The 21,345-nt window shown below is 54.7% G+C and overlaps 1 protein-coding gene across 8 annotated transcripts in view; it reads left to right on the plus strand.

Moving 5' to 3' along the window:
* Positions 1-21,345, plus strand: part of WNK2 (WNK lysine deficient protein kinase 2) — a 128,560-nt gene that overhangs the window by 98,189 nt on the left and 9,026 nt on the right. For 4 of the 8 annotated variants that reach the window (XM_063100674.1, XM_063100671.1, XM_063100678.1 and 1 more), the window contains 9 exons: positions 2,347-3,209; positions 3,516-3,591; positions 5,529-5,617; positions 5,717-6,348; positions 9,236-9,450; positions 10,500-10,691; positions 11,408-11,506; positions 17,972-18,016; positions 19,475-19,725. In XM_063100674.1, coding sequence (XP_062956744.1) covers positions 2,347-3,209; positions 3,516-3,591; positions 5,529-5,617; positions 5,717-6,348; positions 9,236-9,450; positions 10,500-10,691; positions 11,408-11,506; positions 17,972-18,016; positions 19,475-19,725 — 2,462 coding nt within the window. The remainder of the gene's footprint in view (positions 1-2,346; positions 3,210-3,515; positions 3,592-5,528; positions 5,618-5,716; positions 6,349-9,235; positions 9,451-10,499; positions 10,692-11,407; positions 11,507-17,971; positions 18,017-19,474; positions 19,726-21,345) is intronic. The other 4 variants (XM_063100679.1, XM_063100675.1, XM_063100673.1 and 1 more) reach the window with 3 other exon arrangements.

A 21,345-nucleotide genomic window follows, 5' to 3' on the forward strand; every position in this document is an offset into this window, starting at 1 on the left:
AATGATTCTTACCTAGCTGGATGAGGAACTAACTCATTTGTAGGAACTCCTATAAATCAAAAAGAAAAGAATTACAACTCAATAGAAAAATAGGCAAGAGACTTGGACAGGAACTTATAGAAGAAGATATCCAGATGGCCAATACACATGAACAGGTGCTCAACTTAATTAGTCGTCAGAGTAATACAAATCAAAACCACAATGAGATATCATCCCACACCTGTTGGCATGGCTATTATCAAAAAAACAAAAGACAGCAAATATTGACGTGGCTGTGGAGAAAAGGGAACCCTTGTACACTGTTGGTGGGAATGAAAATCAGTATAGCCATTATGGAAAACAGTATGGCAGTTCTTCAAAAAATTAAAATAGAATTACCATATGATCCAGCAGTCCCTCTTCTGGGTATATATTCAAAAGAATTGAAAGCAGAGTCTGGAAGAGAGATCTACAGCCCTGTGTTCACCGCAGAGCTATTCACAATAGCCAAGATACGGAATCAATGTAAGTGTTCATCAACGGATGCATAAAGAAAATGTGGTATATGTACACAATAGCATTCTACTCGGCTTTAAAAAGGAATGAAATCCTGTCATTTGCATGGATGAACCTCCATGACATTATGCTAAGTGAAATAAACCAGTCACAGGACAAATATTGCATGATTCCACTTCTTTGAGATATTTAAAATAGTCAAACTCACAGAAACAGAGTAGAATGGTGGTTGCCACGGGCTGTGGGGCGGGAGGTGGGAAGGGGAGTTTCCGTTCAGTACGTGTAAGGTTTCAATTATGCAAGCTAAGTCTAGATCTGCTGTTCAACATAGTGCCTGTAGTTAACAATACAGTATTATGCACTTAAAAATTTGTTGAGAGTGTAGAACTCATGTTAAGTGTTCTTATCAAAATTAAAAAACAAACCCCAGTGAGACCCTCTTCCACACCCCCAGGATGACTTGGGGAGGGTAGGAAGGCCCAGGAGTGTTCGGAGACTGCCAGTGAGAGGGGAAACTGGCCTCCACCTTGGAAAGCAGCTTAGCTTCCTCACCTGCAGGCTGAGATGCTCTGGCTGCAGCTGCACCCTGGGTGTGCACCTGGCAGACATGGCATACTCACACTCCGTGTGCGTTAGTCATGGTCCCAGGCTGGCAGTTACCCAGTGTGCACCAACACCAAGTGGGCATGTGCATCAGGGTGTGGTCACACAGACACACACATGAGTGCATCTCACAAACACAATGTGAGAGAGAAGCCAGACACCAGTGAATCAGTAGGGTACTGTTGCATGATAGAATGTTCAAAATTAGGCAAAACTGGACTGTGGTGTTCAGAGGGACACATGGTACAACCATGAAGAAAAACAGACGGTGAAATGCTTATCAATATCATTTTACCTTTGTTGGGTGGGCTGCAAGGTGAGTCTGGGGGTGTAAGGAAGTCTCCAGGGGCCTCATCATGTCCCCAGACCCACCTTGGTTTTCGTTTTTGTTTTGTGTGTTTTGTTCGTGTTTTTTAAAAAGACACAGCTTTTTTGCTGGTTTTTTTTTTTTTGGCGGCTAGCTGGTACAGGGGTCTGAACCCTTGACTGTGGTGTTACCAACTGCGTTAACCAGCCTGTTTTTTAAAGTAAGGAGAAATGGGCTCAAAGGCCAAGTAGGTCTAGGTACACTGTGTCCTGTGTCCTCCTCCCAGATGGCCCCAGTCCCCATGAGCACATTAAAGGCTCCACAGGCTCCTGAGTAAGGTGCTGTTGGACTTTGTTTTGTCGTTTGGATTCCAGGTTCCTCCCAGGACCATTTACCAGCCCTGGCAGGGTACTGGCGACCTGTGCTTCTGACTGTACCAAAGACTAGGTGTCTGACTGATTGGAAGATTCGGGGTTCCTGCTCAGTCCTGGGCGTGGAAGTGTATACAGCTCACTTCCTAAACACTTTAATTTTATAAATTCATTTTTCAAGTTTGTGTGGATTGGGCCAGTGCAAGATAGACAAGAGTCATATTTTTATGAGCTCCCCCAGCAGGTGAGCAGATGGATGAACGGACAGTAGGTAGCAGGTTGTGCCTGATGGGTCCAGGCTACAGAAAGCACGAAGGAGGGTGGGCGGTGCTAGTTTGGCCACAGGGGCACTACAGGAACAGAGACCTGGAGGGGAGCAGTTGCTGCTCAGAGACCAGTGGACGGCATTTCGGGAGACCGGCGCGGGCAGGCGGGAACGTGGAGTGTGGGGAGACTGAAGCCGGTGTGCTGGGCTGTGGCCAGGTCATGAAAGGCATCCTTCTGGCCAGGGAAGAGACAAGTAGATAGGACCTAAGTAGGCTGTAAAAAGGCATTTCCCATTTCTTCTAGATCCAGCAGCTTATACAGACCAGCGGCTCTTGAAGGAGCTCCCCACCTTCCTAGCTGGCCAGCGGCTCCCGAGCCAGGCGGGCCCCAGCAACCCTCCCAGTGGCGCACCAGCCCCGTCGTCGGCACCATCCTCCCCTCTCGTGACTGCTCCGCCCCCCGATGTGGCAGCACCAGCCACCAACACTGTGCCAGAGCCAGCGTCAGGGACTGCCATCCAGGCAGGGGGCCAAGGGACTTCTCAAGGGAGCCAGGGACTCCCAGCTAGTGAGCATCAGAGCCGCCAGCCACTAGCAGAGACTCACGATGCCGAGCTGGCTGCGCAGCCCCTCAGTGCAGGCCGAGGACCTTGTGCCCCTCCTCCGGAAGCCTCCCACTACCCCTCTTGTCTGGGGGAGCCCACCCTAGCCAGGGAGGCCAGTGCCCCAGGGGAGCCCCTGTTGGCTCCGGCACCTGAGCCCAGCCCGCCCAGCGGGGCCCCACAGACTTCCTTGGCCCAGCTCCCACCCCAACTCCCCACTGCTATGGGGGCCATCAGCCTGGCTGCCCCCCAGCTCCCAAGCCCACCCCTGGGGCCATCTGCCCCCCCACAGCTGCCCTCGGCCCTGGAGTCAGATGGGGAAGGGCCGCCCCCCAGGGTGGGCTTTGTGGACAGCACCATCAAGAGCCTGGATGAGAAGCTGAGGACATTGCTCTACCAGGAGCATGTGCCTACCTCCTCAGCCTCAGCCGGGACCCCTGTGGAGGTGAGCGACAGAGACTTTGCTCTGGAGCCCCTGAGAGGGGACCAACCCCATACCGAGGCCTCCGGGGGGGATCTGGCCCTACCCCCAGCACCGAGCGATGCCCAGCTGCCCCAGCCCTCGGTGAGTAGCTGGTCTTGTCCCAGAGGTGCTGTCTGGGGCAGAGGCCAGAGCCTGGGGGTAGGTGGAAGGGTCCTTCCGCCCACAGTGACCCATCCCTGCGTGCCTGACTCACCCACACACATTTCACAACAAGCAGTCCCTGTTCAGGGTCTTGCATGTGCAGTGTCATGGGTGTGTGGAGCTCCTTGTGACTGGGCCCTGCAGGGAGGAGCCAGGCAGGGGGAGGGCAGCCCCTGAGACAGGCTGTGTGCAAGATGTTGGCAAGTGAGGCTCACAGCCCTTTCCTTTTTGTGTTTCTTCCTCCAGTTGGAAAAGTCAGAAACGACCCTTGCTCAAGGGGGTACAACGGAGCAGGAGCAGGGAGCGTCTTCACCAGTGACAGGTAACTGAGCTCAAGGTGTTACCAGCCTCCCTTGCCCCAGAACCTTCTATATCTGCATTCTTACCCTTTACCTTTACCTTTAAAGGATCCTTTAGCAGCTAGGGTGGAGGCCAGACACAGCAGGAGCCCATCATGACTTAATTAAAACCCACTGAGTACTAGAAAGAACCACATGCTCACACTCCACGGAGAGTTCCCTCTGTGGAAATAGATGAAAGTCCCAGTTGTGGGTGCTAGGCTGTTGTGGGGGCTGTGTCTTGGCCCCCCTGGCTCTCTGATGACTGAGTGTCTGAACATGTTTGAGAGGCCATCCCCCACCCCTGTATTTCTTCAGCAAGGTTACAGATACCCACAAAATACCCATAGTTATTTTGGCTAGAGTATAGGGGTGGGGTGGGGGATTTGGCAACTCCTGGGACACTGCCAAGCCAGGGAAATCCCTGGGGACCTGACACAGGCGCTTCCGCTGTGGCTCTGCCTGTGGTGCATCTCTGTGGAAACTCATGCTCTCGGTCTCATTTCATTATCTGAATGACTGAGTCTCCCTTCTAAGATGCAAGGTTCCCTGTCAGCCTGGAATTTGTTGGGGTATAGGCAGGATAATCTGGATCCAGCTGACAGAAACCTCAGTGTGCATCAGTGGCAGGTTGGACCCCAAAGTTTCAGGCCGTATTTGCAGAGTGAGGGGAGTGGTCTGGCTGGACTCCGGCTGACCCTGGGGGCAGCTGCATTTATTTCTGGATGCCACGCTTTAAGAGGGGTTAGGGCAGCTAGCGCTGGGATCAGAGGCTGTGCCCATGAGGAGCTGGTGATATTTCGCCTGGGGAAGATGGGAGACAGGGCAGAAGCAGGACAGTGTCCTGGGAAAGGGTGAGATTGAGCAGTCGTGTCTGAGTGCCTGCACCCTGCCACACACTGGGTGGCCCTTGTCACTCCATCCGATTCTGACCTCATGCTGTGAGATATATCCTGTGGGCCCCTTTTGCAGATGAGAAAAGTAAGCTTTAGGAACTTGCAAGTTATATAACTTGTACTCCAAAATCCACACTCTTCCCACAGTGCAGAACTTGTGGGGGAATCCAAGGAGACTGATTGTAGTTTGGAAAAGGTGAAACTTCCTGGCAGGCAGAGCTGTTTAGAAACAGAGGGAGTGTGATTGGTAGTGATCCTCCCATCCCTGGAGGTATGCAACAGAATTTGGATGATCTCCACCCACGGGGATGTGAGAAGGGGAGCTGAGCATTGCCCATGGGTCGGGGGGATGCGTGACAGAAACCAGACTGGGTCTCCACAGGAATCTGATTGTCGGATAGATTTTCTTGTGAGTTCCCATGTGGGATGTGCAAAGGACACACAGTGCAGTCATGTGTGTGTGGTGGCCCATCTCCCTGGAGGCTCTGTTGGCTCCTGCTGCCGCACACAGGTCCAGCTCAGCCCCGCCTGCCCATGAGTTTCTTTTGCTCTGTGGGGGTCTTGGCTCTGGCAGCTTGCTCGGCTTCTCTCGTTGGCTTTTACAGCAACCCTGCAAAAGCCGGTCAGAAATATGTCGTGCCCCACTCCCTAGATGGAGAACACCAAGGCAGGTGCAGTGGGTGTTCCCTGGTCACCAGCAGAGCAGGGCAGGAGATCAGGCCTGTTGATCTGCTCCGTGAGACTCTTCTAAAGCTGGAAGACATCGGGCAAAGCTGGGTGCTGGCTGTCAAGCTGTGCAGGCTTGCCCAAAGCTGACACCTCCCTCCCCATGGGGCTAGGACATCACGGTTTCTTTTCAGTTTTCAAAACTGCTGTGGGTGCACACAACTAGCTCCTTGGAATGCCAGCGCCCTCTTCCCTGACCATCTGGCGATGACCCAGTGGGATTTCGTTTGGGTTGCTTGGCTGAGCTACTCCTGTCTCCTCCTCCACCAACCCCAGTAATGGTTTCCCTGTTCCTGCAGCAGAGTCATCTTCCAGCAGCACACTGGGCTGCGATGCAGATGGAGGGCAGGCAGCCTCAGGCTTGCCCGCAGCACCCAGCGCCCCCCAGGTAAGGGCGACTTCCTTGAGAAGACCCTTGGCTGGCTGGTGGGGTTTTGCTATCTGCTGGGGTTCACGTGGAATCTCTTCATTCTGCTTGTTTCCCAAGGATGCGCCTGCTTCTGTGACTTCACATGTGGAGCCCACAGACCGGGACAGTGGGGTTTGTGAGAAAGCCTCAGCAGAACCCCTGTGTGACGATCAGGCCTCAGGGTCCCCTTGGAAGCAGCCAGGGCAGCAGGACAGCAGCTCACCAGCCAAGACCGTGGGCCGCTTCTCGGTGGTCAGCACGCAGGACGAATGGACCCTGGCCTCCCCCCACAGCCTGAGGTACTCTGCCCCACCTGACGTCTACCTGCACGAGGTCCCCTCCAGCCCTGACATGAAGCTGGCAGTGCGGCGGGCGCAGACAGCCTCCTCCATTGAGGTCGGCATGGGCGAACCTGTGTCCAGTGACTCCGGGGACGAGTGCCTGCGGAGGAGGCCCCCGGTGCAGAAGGAGGCATCCCTGTCTGGCGGCAGCAGTGCGGCCACCGACTTTGTCAAGAAGGCCACTGCCTTCCTGCACAGGTCCTCGCGGGCCAGTTCACTAGGTCCAGAGACACCCGGCAGGGCCACTGTGAAGGTCCCCACCATCAGCGTGACTTCCTTCCACTCACAGTCATCCTACATCAGCAGTGACAACGACTCAGAGTTCGAAGACGCTGACATAAAGAAAGAACTACAGAGTCTGCGGGAGAAGTGAGTCTAGCCCCTGGGACACTCTGACCCCATCAGTCCATCGTTGTCACCTCCCGGGTGTGGGGGAAGCCTGTGAAACATGGTTAAAGTCCCAGTCAGGCAGCATGCACTTGGAGCTGCAGGGTCAGGGTGACAGGGCACTGACCAGGCTGACTTAGACCTGTCCTGGTGGCCTTGAGTGTGTCGTCCAGGCCAGGCAGCCCCCACTTGCCATCTGTCTGGTTCCTGGCTTCTCTGGGGCCCAGGCCTCCCTCCCCACTGGTGGCTTCCTACGGTGGCCCTCAAGGGGATGCCTCAGGGTGTCACTGAGACATGCCTTCCTCTCTCTCTCTGTCTCTGTCTCTTTCTCTGTCTCTCTGTCCCTCTTTCTATCTCTGTGTCTTCTCTGTTTGTCTTTGTCTCTCTGTATCTCTAGCTTTCTCTGTCCCTCTCTTGCTCCCTCTGTCCCTCTCTCTCTCCTTCTGTCCTTCCCTCTCTCTCTTTCTCATCTAGCAAATATTTATTCTGCCCCCACTATGGGTCCTTTGGGTGGGAAGGGCCCAGCAGTGTAGCTGTTAAGGTGTGGCTGAGACTGAAGTCACCCGTGACAGAGAAGCAGGTTGTGAGCGGGTACTGTTTGGTGACTGAGTAGTCACAGGTGTGTAGGGGAGCTGGTCACACCTCCTTTCTCTCCTGAGGTCCTCTCTGTGGGGCCCCGTGTACAGAGAGGGTAAGAGTGTGCCCCGGCCTGGATGGGGTGGCCAGTGCTGGCATGGAAGACACACTGAATGTCCACAGGCACCATGTGGAGGCCAAGGGAGGCAAGAGGGCAGAGCTTGCTGAAATAGCTGCTGGTTTCAGGGCACTTGGGAAGGTGGCCTGGCTGGCCACATGGCGCTACAGAGCCTTCATGGGGGCCTGAGGGTGGACAGGGTCCAAGTGGGCATGACCTAGAAACTTTCAGGGCAGAGGCACAGCCTCTCAGTGGATTCTCACCCTGGGGAGCCACCAGTCAGCGGGTACCAAGGGGAGCTGAGCTGCGGCCAGGCCACTGCCCAGCTGCCAGCCACTGCCAGGCCAGCCTTGTGGAGGGGGCAGGAGAGTTTGGATGTGAGAACACTGGGGGCAGAAGTTGCCGTAGGCTCTGCAGAGAGCTTATGTCCTGGGTGAGGGGCTGGAGCCAGGGTGGGGTGGGGCCTGGAGATGGGGCAGGGCCTAGACATGGTGTCAAGGCTGAGCGCCAGGGTTCGGCAGGGCCTGGTGAGGGAGGAGCTGTGGGAGGGGAAGGCCTAGTCCAAGAAGCACCTCAGAGGAAGGGATTCTGAGACCCCCCATTTATTCACTTGGCATCCCTGTGCTGAGCACTCACCCCGTGGAAGGCTTCCTTGAAGGCCCAGGGTGAGGTGCTGAATATACCAAGTGGTCCCTGCCCCCTGGAGCTCACAGTCTGGGGGGAAAATGGACAAAAACACTAAAGCAGCTCAAGAAAGGGAACTTGAGAAAGGGGGAAGTAGACCTTGGGAGGGCCATGGAGCCTAGTGGAGGAGTGACCCCTTAGAAGGGGTTGGGGAAGAATCTGAACCTCAGTTGAGAATTGAGGGGACTTGGTTGCATTTGATGGGAAGCAGCCAGTGTTTCCCAAACTTTACTTGCATCAGAACCCCCTGGACACCTGTTAGAATGCAGGCTCTCACCCTAGGGTTTCTGATGCCAGCATCAGTGTTTCTTAGGGCCCCAGAGCCCTGTGCTTGGCCCAGCCTGTGCTTTCAGAAGCCCAAGACCCCTGGGCCCTGCAGGAAGCCAGCCAGGGGAAACCCCCAGCGTGGGAGTCACATTGCAGTCAGAACAGCAGCAGCTCTGTGCAGCTGTGCCCTGCAGTTCTGAATACGATGTCGCTCTGCTGACCCAGCAGCCTCCCCCAGTGTTCCCTCCTGAAGTAGCACTCCCTTGCTGCAGCTAATCTGATGCAAACAGCAGTTGCTGTTTCTCGCTGGTGTTTCAGGGAGAAAGCCACTAAGGGTCTTGCTGTTTTTATTTTTATTTATTTTTTAGTAGCTAAACAAAGTTATTTTTCTAAAATAAATTTGGTAGGTGTTGATGATACAGGAGGTAAAATCAAAACTTGCTTCCTCATTTTCAACCATGAAAACCACTTGTCTTCCCAGCCGTACAAGCTGGGGGAGATGAGCCTGAGGGGAAGCTGGGGCCCCTTGGGAAGGTGGAGTCGGGCCTTGCAAAAGCTCAGTGCACCAGCTGCAGGAAGGTAGTGGGGGAGGCAGGGCCAGGGGGCTGGACCAGCGAGTCCCCAGGGAGGCCCAGCAGGGGGCTTCTGCTTCCTTCCCTTCAGCTGTCCTGGACACTGCCCTTGCCCATGACCAGCGATCCCGCCTGCATTTCACCTACATGATGACATGTAACCTTCTACAGTGTTCCCAGCAGGGACGTGTTGAGTTGGAAGCCTCCTGCCGTTAACAAGTGTCTCAGGGACTTGGTCATGCGGTGCTGTCCCTCATCTGAGATGCCTTCTGTGCTCCCTTGCTTGATAAATTCAGGCAGCCTCTCAGTTCTGAGCTCTCAGCTGTGTTAATGTTTAGGGCTCTTACTGAAAGCCTAAGTGTAAGCATGGCCACATCCCCTGACCATTCAAAGAGCAACAGTGGTTATGATTCTGGGTACTTGAAAATGTGCAGCTCCTTGGGCTCACCTGTGTCTTTGAGCTTGTCCTTGAGCTTGTTGACGCCAGAGACCCCCAGCTTGGCGCCTGCCTGGCTTAGATATAAACAGTGCCATTTAGAAGCCCCTGTGTGGCTGTCCGAGTGGCTCAGCTCCTCCCCCACCTGTTTTCACAGGGCATCCTCCCCCCAGCAGGAGGAAGCCCACCACCCTCCTGCCTCTTGCCCCCCTCCAGGCACCTGAAGGAGATCTCAGAGCTGCAGAGCCAGCAGAAGCGGGAGATTGAGGCTCTGTACCGTCGCCTGGGCAAGCCGCTGCCCCCCAGTGTGGGCTTCTTCCACACGGCGCCCCCCACCGGCCGCCGGAGGAAAACCAGCAAGAGCAAGCTGAAGGCGGGAAAGTTGCTGAACCCCTTGGTGCAGCAGCTCAAGGTCGTGGCCTCCAGCACAGGTCGGCCCGCTGCCAGACGGGGGGCCTGCACTGGGGGCTGTGGGGGCATGGGGCCTGGGAGTACCCTGAGTGAGCCTGGGAGGCAGGCTCAGTGTAGGTGTGACACCCTCAGACCTGGAATTCTGCCTGGGGTTTTCTTCTTTGAGTCTTTTCTTACTCAAACAGGGAAGTAACTGCAAGCTGAGCGCAGCCCAGGGCCTCTGTCCTCGGTGCAGAGAGCCAAGCTGTGTGGCAGTGGCTGCTTGGAGTCTGGTTTCAGCCCCAAGTGAGGGGCCAGGGCCCTCGGCCGCCCTGGGCTGCAGAGCATGCCAGGAAAGCCCTCCCCCGCCTGCCACTCCCCATAGGGCACTGCCTCGGCTGGACGGATGGTGGCTGCTCCTGTGACTCTGTTTCTGAGGCGTATGGCAGCCAACCTGCTGACTATGGGTGTTGGGGGAGATGGTGATGACCTCCTGGCTTTGTTAAAGGTGACACTGGTCACTGGGGTGGCACTGGCCTGGCTCCAAGCAGCCACGAGCCCATGTCCTTGCATGTTGAGTTCCTGAGAGGCCTCCCAAGTGGCACTGCAGGGTGCTCGCTGGCTGAGAGCCCCGCTGCTCCGGGTGGAAACCCAGTGAGCCTAAATTTGCGAACATGCCAGGTGGGAAGGCACCAGTGAACCAACCTAAGGCCTCCCTAACCATAAGCCAGTAACCTGCAGGGCACATGTCCACAAATGGCACAGATTACACAAGTTCAGTGCCAATTCCCAAAGCTAAGAAGACACTAATTAAAGTGAGAAGCACACAGGCCACCGTGAGCCCAGGCATGTGTCTCTGGTCACCATATTTGCACAACAAAGGTCCGGCAGGGCATTGAGGATTGTGGAGACTGGATACTTTCTTTGATCTTCCCCAGCATCCCCTCACAGGAGACCCAGCCATGTGCCATTGTCTGCAGGAGACTCTGAGCTTCCCCAAGGTCACCCAGCAAAAAGAACAGGGGCATCAGACTTGGCCCACACAGCCCCTGCCCAGCGGCGCCTCATCGTGCCTTCTCCCCCCGCCCAGGTCACTTGTCTGACTCCAGCAGAGGCCCTCCTGCTAAGGACCCTGCCCAAGCCGGTGCGGGGCCTGCAGCAGCCAGCACGCGCCCATGCGGGGAGGCAGTGCAGACCCAGCAGCCCTGCTCCGTCCGAGCCTCCCTGTCTTCGGACATCTGCTCCGGCTTAGCCAGTGATGGAGGCGGAGTGCGTGGCCAAGGTGATTTTCAGCTTGCCTGTCTCCAAGCATGTGCCAGCCACATAGGGCCTTGGTGGAGTCCCCAGGAGCACGCCCATATTGTTAGGGGGACATGAGCCACAGCAAAGGCTGCTGAACAGCTTCTTGAAAAAAGGAAAGGAAAAGGTGTAGTCTTTGGATGAAAGAATAGAGTTGCTCCAACAATCACCAAGTCTTGCTGTCAGCAGCTCAGGGAGGTGATGCTTTGCCAGAATGGACCTCAGTCTAGGACGGGGAGGGGAGGGGACCTGGCATCTCACTGAGTGCTCCGTGGCTCCCACCCCACTCCCTGCAGTGGAGCCAGATGGTGCTAAGCACCAGGTCCTCCCAAAGTCAGGAGGGACGGCAGGGGGCTGAGGGCTCAGCCTTGAGGAGGAAACACTCTCTTGTCAACGCTGCCATGGACGGCTGCTCGATAAGGTGCTCTCCTGTCCTCACCATCTCTGTCCAGAGAAGTCATGGTGACAGGTGAAGGTGCCCCACCCCGCCCACCCTGCCCACTCTCCTCAGGCCGCTTCTCTTCTCCCACCGCTGCCTCCCCAAGTATGTGGCCAGTGGCTTTGGTGCTCCGGGCTGGGCTAGGTGGAGCCGTGGATGTTAATAACAAGCTGGTGTGGCTGTTGGTGTGGAGGAGGAATCGTAGCAACCTGTACTTGATGAGTGTCTCTTTGTTTTCTTCCCTTTATATTCATTTGCAGGCTGGACGGTTTCCCACCCAACGTCTGAGAGAGGGACCCATAAGTCTAGTAGCAAACCTCGTGCTCGATTCCTCAGTGGACCCGTATCTGTGTCCATCTGTCTGTATTTGTTCTTTTGTATTTATCACCTCCTGGCCCTTGGTGTCTCCCTCCCAACCCTCCTTGTCTTCATTTCCTTTCATACATGTCATAGGATGCCTCCCCCACCCCGTTGAAATTACGTACTATCAAAAGTAGAGCCCCACGGCCCATCTGCTGGACGACAGCCGTCCATGCCCACCCTGTGGCCCCCGGCAGCGCGTGTGCATGCTCTTGGCTGGCGCCCAGCACCAAAGCATGTGCCGCGGCTCCCCACCTCCCGCCTTGGGCGCCTCCGCCCCAGACCTCAGGGGCCCTCTGCATTTCTTTCGTCACCTCATTTATTTGACTTTTTCTTTTTTTATGTTGGACGTAGTTTTTCTTTCTGTTGCAATTGCGGCAAATATACATGTCTGCTGCCCCCAGTTGCAGCGACAACAAAAAGATACCCCAACTTTCTCTAGATGCATGGTGTGTTTCACACATGTGCACTGTGAAGACATGCATGTAGCCAGCCGATATAGTCCTAATGCTCCCTGGAGGGTGTGATTCTGTGCCAGACTCCAGCCCCCAAGACGGCACACCCCCCACCAGCCCCTGCATGTGGAAATGCTGAGGGAAGGTGCTCCAGCTCGGGCTTCCCCAGCCCCTCCCCACCCATAGGGGAGGTCTGGCCCCTCCATAATCTCCCTGCCCCGTCTTCCCTCTCCAACCCCAAGAGATGAGAGCACCCTCTTCCACTGAGGCTCTTTTTTCAGAGCATCAGTCCTTCCCGGCTCGGCCCTTCCTATCTTCCATTCAGCCGGAGCACTTGACTTGGTGTGTGACCTCCTGTGACCTCAGGGATGCAGGCAGTGATGCAGTTCCTCGCTTCTCTACTAAACCAAGCTCCGTTCCATCTCCCTCAGACCCCTGGGCCCTGCTCAGTGCCAGGAAGTGCATTTCCAGCAGTGGCACACCCGCTTGGGGACATCCCAAATTGTGCAGTATCCCTCAGAACAATTGGCCAATGAATCAAAAGCTGTGGAGTTTTTCGGTTTTTGTCTTTTGAACAGAAAAATTAAGCTTTTTAACAATTGGATTGGATATGCTGGTTTGGGGCACGTGACTTTTTGCTTGTACAATAAGATACATTGTGCTTGTTGGGACTCAGAGGCCACGCCCGTGGCAGGCATCCACTGCCATCAGCCCACCTTCATCTGAGGTCCATGCGGGTCATCGTCCTGCAGGGTACAACAGGTCAAGGGCACATGGGCCACCTTGAAATGCCAGGGACTCCTGGGGCTCCTTGTCCTCATTTGTTCAGTAGGACGCCCCTTTCAGTACAGCGTTCTCAGGCGGCTGGTCTGTCAGTCGGGAGGCTAGTCAGTCTCTTGAGTGCGTCTAGTGTATGGGTGCAGGGGCTCCCTCTGTGTGTCTTAGACCTTTCGCAGGAGGCTGCAAGGCCTGTGTGGTTCTTCTGGCTGGCGCATGTGCCGCCCACACTGGGGTCATCACCAGGGATGAGGGCACCTGGGAGACTTGGTACAGGCAGGCTGATCTCAGATGTGGCACCTGTCACCTGCCTGTGCCTTGTGTACACAGCCCAGCCCCTGTCAGGAGCTAAGCCGTGGCTGATCCATGGTCTTCTCAGGCCATAACATGGTTCCCATGTCCTCTGACATTGCTGGTCTGGGAGAACCCAGTAGGCTCCTGCCTCTGCACCTTCACAGCAGCCATGCAGACTGGGAGCACTTGCAGGCTCCAGGCTTCCAATCTCCCCTGCTGCTCCCCTGGGGCCACCCTTCCTACCCCTGGCTTCAAGGCTGTGGCGGTTGGAGCTTTTCACTGAGCTATCCACCAGTCTGTCCCTCTGCTGGTTCCTGGGTAAATCCACAGGGGGGCCCCCAAGGGAAAGGGGAGCTTTGAAGTCAGTGAGGAGACTGAGCACCTACATGGAAAAGACTGGAGGGGAATTCAAAGCTGAATGGCCCCCCGTGTGCCAAGAGGCCCTGGGGCTTTGGACAGAGGCAGTGGGATTGAGCCAGGTGTGGAGGCTGGGAGGGAGAGGACGGCTCTTGGGGTGGGGGTAGTGTGAGCTCAGCACTTTGGGGGTTGGGGGGCTGGGGATTGCACTGCAAGGAGAGGAGGAGCTAGGGCTCAGGCACCTGGTGCAGCTGGGGAGGGGCAGCTGGCCCTGCCCAGCACACTTGGCAAAGCCCAGAGACAGTTTTCAGCTCACAGCCTGGTTTGGGTTCACCCCCACATCCTGGAATAGAAAAGACTGCAGGAAAACAAAATGTGTCTTACATTTTGAGTACAGAAAGACCCCCCGCTTCTGTGAAGCTCAGAGATGAAGAGCCCCTAGCAAACAGGTTGGGGCTGGGTTAGAGGGTGGGCTGGGGTCACCAGCCACCATGCCTGGGTGGAGCTGGGCTGTGGCCAGGCAGGTCCAGAGGTTGGAGGAACAAGAGCAGTGGTGGGCAGACTCCTAGGACAACCATCGGCCCACACCCACTTCCCAGCCTGGGTGAGCCCCTTGGCATAGATCCCATGTCCAGTTGCCCACCTACAGGACCCCTCCTTATGGTTGGTGTATGGTTGCGGGGGGCTCAGGTGACTGTGCATGTCCTGAAGGACAGTGGCCACAGAGCCGGGGAGTAGGGGTCTAGCTACAGACCCTGAGATTGTGCTCTGGTGGCTCTGTTGGCCAGAAGCTGTTGTCCTTTTGAGTCCTCCTGCCTGACTGGGCAGGTACTGACCCCCTTCCAGGCCTTCTGTGCATGGAGGAACCGTGGGTTCTCACTCTGTATGTGGCTCAGGGACCCTGGCCCTCCCCACAGCCTGGAGTGTTCTTGTCCCTCCCTGGTGGGGAGAGAATAAGCGCTCAGTGAGGCCCTTTTCAGTGGGTATGGGAGAGGCCCCTCGGACAGAGGACACCCAGAGAGGAAGGCCCCCACCCCAGACAATGCCCACCAGCCCTGACCTCCGTGGCCTGGGCAGCCAAGGCTGGGGTCAGTGCGGCTCACCACCTTGGACTGTCATGGGGCAGGCCTGTGTGCTTTGAGGGCCTGTGGGACCCAGGGTCCTGTGGCTCAGGGTGAAGTGAAAACATCCCCAAATCACCCTGGGCACAGCCAAGGTACATCCCATTTCTCAGTTGATGCCTTGTGAACAATTTTTTGCCGTTTTCTCAGTTTGAGAATGTGATTGCTCAATATATAGACACTCTGTGCCAGAAAAGGGGGCCAGTGCCGACTGGGGGTGAGGCCAACCCAGCGGCAGTCAGGCGGGGTGAGGCGGAGCTGGTGGCCCCAGCCAGCGAGGGGAGCTGGGGCCGAGCGCCTGGTGCTCGGGGCCCGGCTAATTCTGTGCTGGGGCTGTGGCTCCTGCTGTTCTCTGTGAACTTCGTCAATATTTGAACACTGTGATATTAAAAGCAAATGTGAGGAGCTGCTCAGGGCTGACCCACTTTTTAAGCCATCTGTCCCAATCAGATGCCCTCGGTTGACTCCTTCACGTCTGAGGTGTCCTCCTCGCACCTAGCCAAGGGTCTGGACGGAGGGGGGGATGCTCGGCCGCAGAAAGGGTGCGGCTGCCAACCCATGAGCATCCTCTGGTTTTGTGCCAAAGTGATTACGGGGTTGGGGGAAGCTTACCTCACTGCCTGGACAGCAGCTCTTGCTGTGGGGTGTGTCCAGACGTCTCTGCACAAAAATAGGTGATGCCAAGTCCAAGAACTGGCCCCACCATCATCCTTTTTATGTCCTGGGAAGAAAATAGTGTATTTCCCAGCGGTTGAGAATGCCATCCTTCCACAGCCCTTCCACAATAATCTTGACCTACTAATTAATATTATAACAATTACCATGTTCATAACATTCAACTTAAATGTAACTACAACACTCTCACTGTTGAACACACGAAATAAGTTACCATTGATAAGTCCCATAATCTTTATAACCTGTTATCCTTAGGAAGCCTACCTCTGCTTACGGGATTTCTACCCAAATGAATCATTGTTCAAAAATTAACAAAATAGCAGAGAATAGCCGACATTCACACCTATCACAGCATTACCCACCCTATATTTTTATATATGATTAGTCAGTTCTGCATCACTAACTATATTGCCAAAAACCAGCAACATAAAAACAAAATGACAGTTCTAGGTCACCAAGACCCACACCCCAGTGCCCGCTGAGTAGTCCAGGTGTGAATTGTGCCTTCTGCTGGACAGTGGCCTATGGGACCTTCTCCTGATGCAGAACCGGGCTGAGGGTCCAAATGGAGGGGCTTCTCGTCTGTGTGGTGAGCAACTGAAGGGCAGGGGCCAGGGCAGAGATGCCATGGGGAGGTGGATTAAGAGGCTACCTAAGGATGGGCACTGCTATCCAGAAGGTGGCTAGATCTCTGCCCCCAGCCAGGTTGTGGCTGCTCAGCTGAGGCTCTGCAGGAAGGGACTGGACAGTGTAGACACCATGTCAAGGGGCTGGTATGTGATTGATTTCACCTGAGTTCCAGGAGCTATCTGTGCACTGGTTACCTGGTGTTCCAGGTAGGGTGTGGAGGGCTGGGAGCCATCTGTGCCTTGGTTACCTAAGATCCAAGTCCAGGAAGTAATGGAGGACTGGGAGCCGTCTGTGCCCTGGTCACCTGGCATTCTCAGTAGGGCATGGAGGCCTCGGGCCAGTGTTGCTCCCCAGCCCTGTCTACACAATGCCCCAGATCTCTGTTCACAGAGCAGTGAGTGGGGCTCAGTTATGAAGGCAGGTCCAGTCTGCCTCTGGTGGTTCCCGTAGCACATCTGGCCTGTCTGGTGTTCTTCCCAGTTGTGAGGATAGCCAGGAATTCACCCCAAATGCAGCTTCTAACCACACCAAGAGCTGCCAGGCAGTCTCAGAGTGGCATTCTATAAAGCACCTGCTGCAGTCAGGCTGCAGGGACCCAGCTTGACCACTCATCTGCCTGTCTTAGGGCCATCCATATGGGACTGTTGCAGCCTAGAAGGGGCTATAACCCGACACAAAGCCTGACGGGAAACTGGTGCTCACCTGCTGCTCCTGCACAGTGGATCCAGGCCTGGGCCATAGTCACAGAGCTCAGAAGTCCCTCCTTCACTATAGGAGTCCCATGCACGTCATGATGAGTCCCCGCAGGGACATCGGCTGTGTTCCTAGTAGGTTTTCATCAGAATATAGACAGCAAGGGCACAGCCTTCAAAGCTTCTCCTCCAGAGTCCATCTGTCTGGATTTCTATTGCCAGATTCCTTCTTCATTTGAATATTAATGTCTCCAACAGCATATCACCTCACTTTCCTCCACATTGGCCTCTGAGGACATACAGATGAGCTAAAAATAATAAATCAGGTCAATTTGAGCTAGGTTTCCAAGTCCAGCATACTCATCTCGGGCTAGGCTTGGACCAAGGAGCCAGGCCCACGGTCTGCTTGCTGTCCCCCAGGCAAGAGGCATAAGCCCTTCCAGAGGAGGAAAGCCTGTGTTGCCAGGTGTTTCACATCCCTGGAAGTCACAAGTCTCTCCTTTCTGGCCTGGAGTGTGTCCCTGCAGGGGAGGAAGTGTGCCCTGCTGAGGGGGCCGAGGGCTGGAGCACAGACAGACCCTCAGTGCTAGCCTGGCTTTGTCGAGTGACCTTGGGGAAGTCTGAGCCTACCCTTGCCGGTCCTGCCCTGCTTGCCCAGCTCCCTGGAAGGCCATGTGTGGGACAAGCTGAGATGGCAGCCCCTCCCAGCCAGCTTGCCTTCTGCCCCAGGCACCCCTGCCCCTCCAGGCTAGGCACTGACTGGCCAGACGTTACATTCAGTGTATTGCCTGACATACCCCAGCCAGCCACTGGGTACTGTGGGCCCATCCGCTTGGGGTGGTCCAATAATAACCTGTTCCTGGTGGATAGGATTGTTAAAGCCACAATGTCCCAAACACTTGAGAGTCAGCCCTTAGACCGAAACCTCCTGTTCCTCTACTCAATGCCTACTGCTGACCTTGTCCAAGGCAGCCATCTGATCCAGAATTGGCCTCAGGCTTGCAAAACAATGTATCTTTTTGCACTTGGGAAACCTCCTGCCCGGCCAGCCTGTGCCCAGCTCTGTTCCAGAGCATGCGGCTGACTTTTAGTGGGTTTTCCTACCTCGACCAGGGGGCTCCCAAAAACCTGACATTTGAAAGCCAAGAGGTGTGCTTTGCTTTTTTCTTTTTTTCCTTTTTCTCTTTTTCTTTTTTTGGAATACGCTTCTAGAGACCAACACTTCTCCCTGAAGCTTGGGGGCTTGGCCCTGCACCTCCGCCTCCTCGGCGAAGCTCGTGGGAGCCTGCACACTAACTTGGGGGGCTGCCCAGTGCCCCCGGGTCGGGTCGGCCCTCTCTGAGCTGCTGCCTGCGTCTGTCCCTCCCTGCACACGATGACTTGCTTAGAGTGTCGTAGCGTGTCCCGGTGTGTGCCGTTCTGCCTAACCCTGTGGTCTTGTGTCGTTTCTTCTTCCCTTGCAGGGTCTGCTCTGAAGCGTCTCTGCCTAGGCAAAGAACACAGCAGTAGTAATTATCCGGGTTTTCTGCCCCCTTTGTCCTCTCATCGCATGGGCTTCAGTGTGGCTAGTGCGCATCCGCGTCTGGGCGGGGTGGGCGTGGCCTGCCCCCGCGCCTGCGCCCCTGCGCCCCCTCCCGGGCGCCGCTTCGCTTGCGCCTGCGCGATAGCTCCCTGTGTCTCCCTGGCGCCGGTTCCCGTGTAACAGGCTTATGCTCCAGAACGCCCGCAGATTACCAGTCATTGATTGGCTCCTTTTCCAAAACCGTAGGCATGAGCAGTTCCTTGAAGTGCTAAAGATAGTGCTTCCATGAGGAGAGAGAGCAGGACCAAATGGGTCTTAGTCTGCCTGGGCTACTCACTTCTCTCTCTCTCTCTCTCTCTTTTTAAAAATTTCCCTTTTTTCTTTTCTGGCTGAAATTTTCATGTAGAAATAGCTCCGTGTGTGTAAAATCTCATCACTAATTTTTAATTGTTTGTGTCTGTGCTTTTTCATTGCTAGCCACTAAAGTACACTACATTTCGGAACAGCTTGTTTGAAGAGATGGTCGTTAGATTATTTTTTTTTTAATGCAGAACATTTTTAAATTGGCTGATTCAAAATTGCCAACCAGAAATTATGTGTGTGTGTGGAGGGCGAAGGAACATGATTTAAAAAAATTTAAAGTCCCATTTTGGTCGTTTAAAAACAAGGAAGCAGTGAAGCAGCTGAGCTCTCGGGTCTGCTGTGGGTGCGGTGGCTGCAGGCCCACCCCGCACGGCCGGGCTCCGGCTCGCTCCTGTGTCCTGCAGCAGCCCAGCCACGCTCAGAGCATGTGGACCCTGTGTCGGGTGGGCCTAAGTATTTGTCACCTTTATTAATACCTTCCCCAAGCGCTCTGGCGTAATGTCTGTATGTTGAATTCCAAACAACCGTGCCATTAAAGTTCACGGCAATGCAAGTACTGCAGCTATGGCAGCATTTCCCCGCAGGCCAGGGCTAGGAAGCCTGGCGGTAGCTGCCGTGAGCTGAGAGTCTGCACAGGGACTCTCACCTCCTCGCGTCCTCATGTTACAGCTGAGGACGCAGAGGCCAGAGACAGCCTGAGGAATCTGACCCCAGTCTCTGACGCCAAAGCTCACAGGTGTCAGCTGTGCCAAGAGTTTCCCGAGCTCTCACGTGAGTCAGGCGAGATGGGCAGGGGTGGGCGCAGTGGAGGCTGCAGTGGGGTCCGGTCTTCTGACCTGGCTTACCAGATGGGTGACAGCCACCTCGCACAGCCAGTAACCTGCAGCCTGTGGAAATCCCCACCATGTTTAAAACTGGGCAGCTAGGCCCACTAATCCAGACCGCCTCTTGAAGCAAGGTGTTGCCTGGCCGAAGCGAGACTGTTGTCTCAGCCGTCCTGTGAGAATGACCACAGCCAGCCCACTGGTGGCCTGGGCGAGTGTGTGGCGTCACCAATCCCGGCCTGTGTGTGACTCCCCAGGGTCCTCCACCAGCAGCCTGGCCCCAGGCCCGGAGCCGGGCCCGCAGCCCGCCCTGCACGTCCAGGCGCAGGGGAACAACAGCAACAATAAGAAAGGCACCTTCACCGACGACCTGCACAAGCTGGTGGACGAGTGGACGAGCAAGACGGCCGGGGCCGCGCAGCTGAAGCCCACGCTCAACCAGCTGAAGGAGACACAGAAGCTGCACGACATGGAGGCCCAGGCGGGCTGGGCACTGGCCCCTGGCGAGGTGCGGGCTGCGTGTGGGGCAGGGTGGGGCGATGTGGACGTGGCGGTGGTGACCGTGAGTGTTCGCTAGCGTCCTGCGTGTCAGACAGATGTCTCGTTAGGCTCTGTGCTTTCATGATGGGAGCTCATCCTCACCACAGCCCTAAGAGTTAGGCTTTCCCACTTTTCAGATTGGGAGGTAAGTGGTTCGCCCATAGCCCCAGAGCTGGCTGGTGCAAGGGACGGACTGAGGCTGTGACCCCAGAGCTCAGCTACGAGAGCAGCCCCAGCCTGGGGAGCCTGAGCCCCACATCCCGGAGCTGGCAGGTGCAGCCTCAGCTGGGTGTTACGAGCTCCAGCCACATTGGCATTCCGGAGCTAATGCTGGTGGTTCAACTGCTGTGGGTCCTTACAAAAGTTTTTTTTCACTATACTTTTTAGAATGATGAAATGTATATAACATAAAATTTACCATTTTAACTTTTTAAGTGTACAATTCAGTGGCACTGTTGTGCCACCCTCTCTACCATCCATCTCCAAAACTTTTTCATCATCCCAAAGAGAAACCCTGTCCCCAAGAAACAACTCCTCAGTCCCCCTCTGGTTATCCCACCCCTGGCAACCTGTAGTCTACTTTCTGTCTCTACGGCTTTGGCTACTCTAGGTACCTCATCGCATGGGATCATATAGATTTATCCTTTTCACTTATTTCCCTTATCATAATGTCCTCAGGAGTCATCCATGTTGGAGCACGTGTCAGAAGACCCTTCCCTCTTCTGGCTACATGATATTCCATTGTGTGTACGTTACACATTTCGTTTATCCGTTCATCCAGTGATGGACATTTGCGTTGCTTCCATGTTTTAGCTGTTGTGAATAATGCTACTTTGACCATGGGTGTACAAGTATCTATTCACGACCCTACTTTTGCTGGACCATATGGTAATTGTTTTTAATTTTTTGAGGAAACTTCTTCGTACTGTTTTCAGCAATGGCTGTACCATCTGACCTTCCCACCAACAGTGCATGGGAGTTTCGGTTTCTCCACATCCACGCCAACTAGTTATTTTCTGTTTTTTTCGGAGGGGCCATCCTGTCAGCTGTGAGGTGATATAATGATTAGCGACGCTGAGCATCTTCTCATGTGCTTGTTGGCCATCTGTCTACCTTCTCGGGAGAAATGTCTGTTACAGTCCTTTGCCCATTTTTCAATTGGGTTGTTTGTTGTTGCTGAGTTTTAGGCGTTCTCTGTATATTTTACATATTAATCCCTCATCAGGTAAATAGTTTGGAAAAATTTTCTCCTGTTGGTTGCCTTTTTTACTATGTTGATCGTGTCTTTTAAGGTACAACTTTTTAAATTTGTCTTTTTGTTGTTGTTGTTGTTGCCTATGCCTTTGGTGTCATAGCCAAAAAATCATTGCTCAATCTAACGTCAGGAAGTTTTCCCGCATGTTTTCTTCTAAGAGTTTTATATTTCTGGCTTTCACATTTAGATCTTTTGTCAGTTGGGGGTTAGTTTTTGTATATGGTGTGGATATCCAGTTTTCCCAGCAGTTGGCTGAAAAGACTGTCCTTTCCCCATTGAATGGTCTTGGCACCCTTGTCAAAAATCATTTTACCACGTATGTGAAAGCTTATT

The sequence above is a fragment of the Cynocephalus volans genome, chromosome 6, assembly GCF_027409185.1.
Source record: "Cynocephalus volans isolate mCynVol1 chromosome 6, mCynVol1.pri, whole genome shotgun sequence".
Classification (NCBI taxonomy): domain Eukaryota; kingdom Metazoa; phylum Chordata; class Mammalia; order Dermoptera; family Cynocephalidae; genus Cynocephalus; species Cynocephalus volans.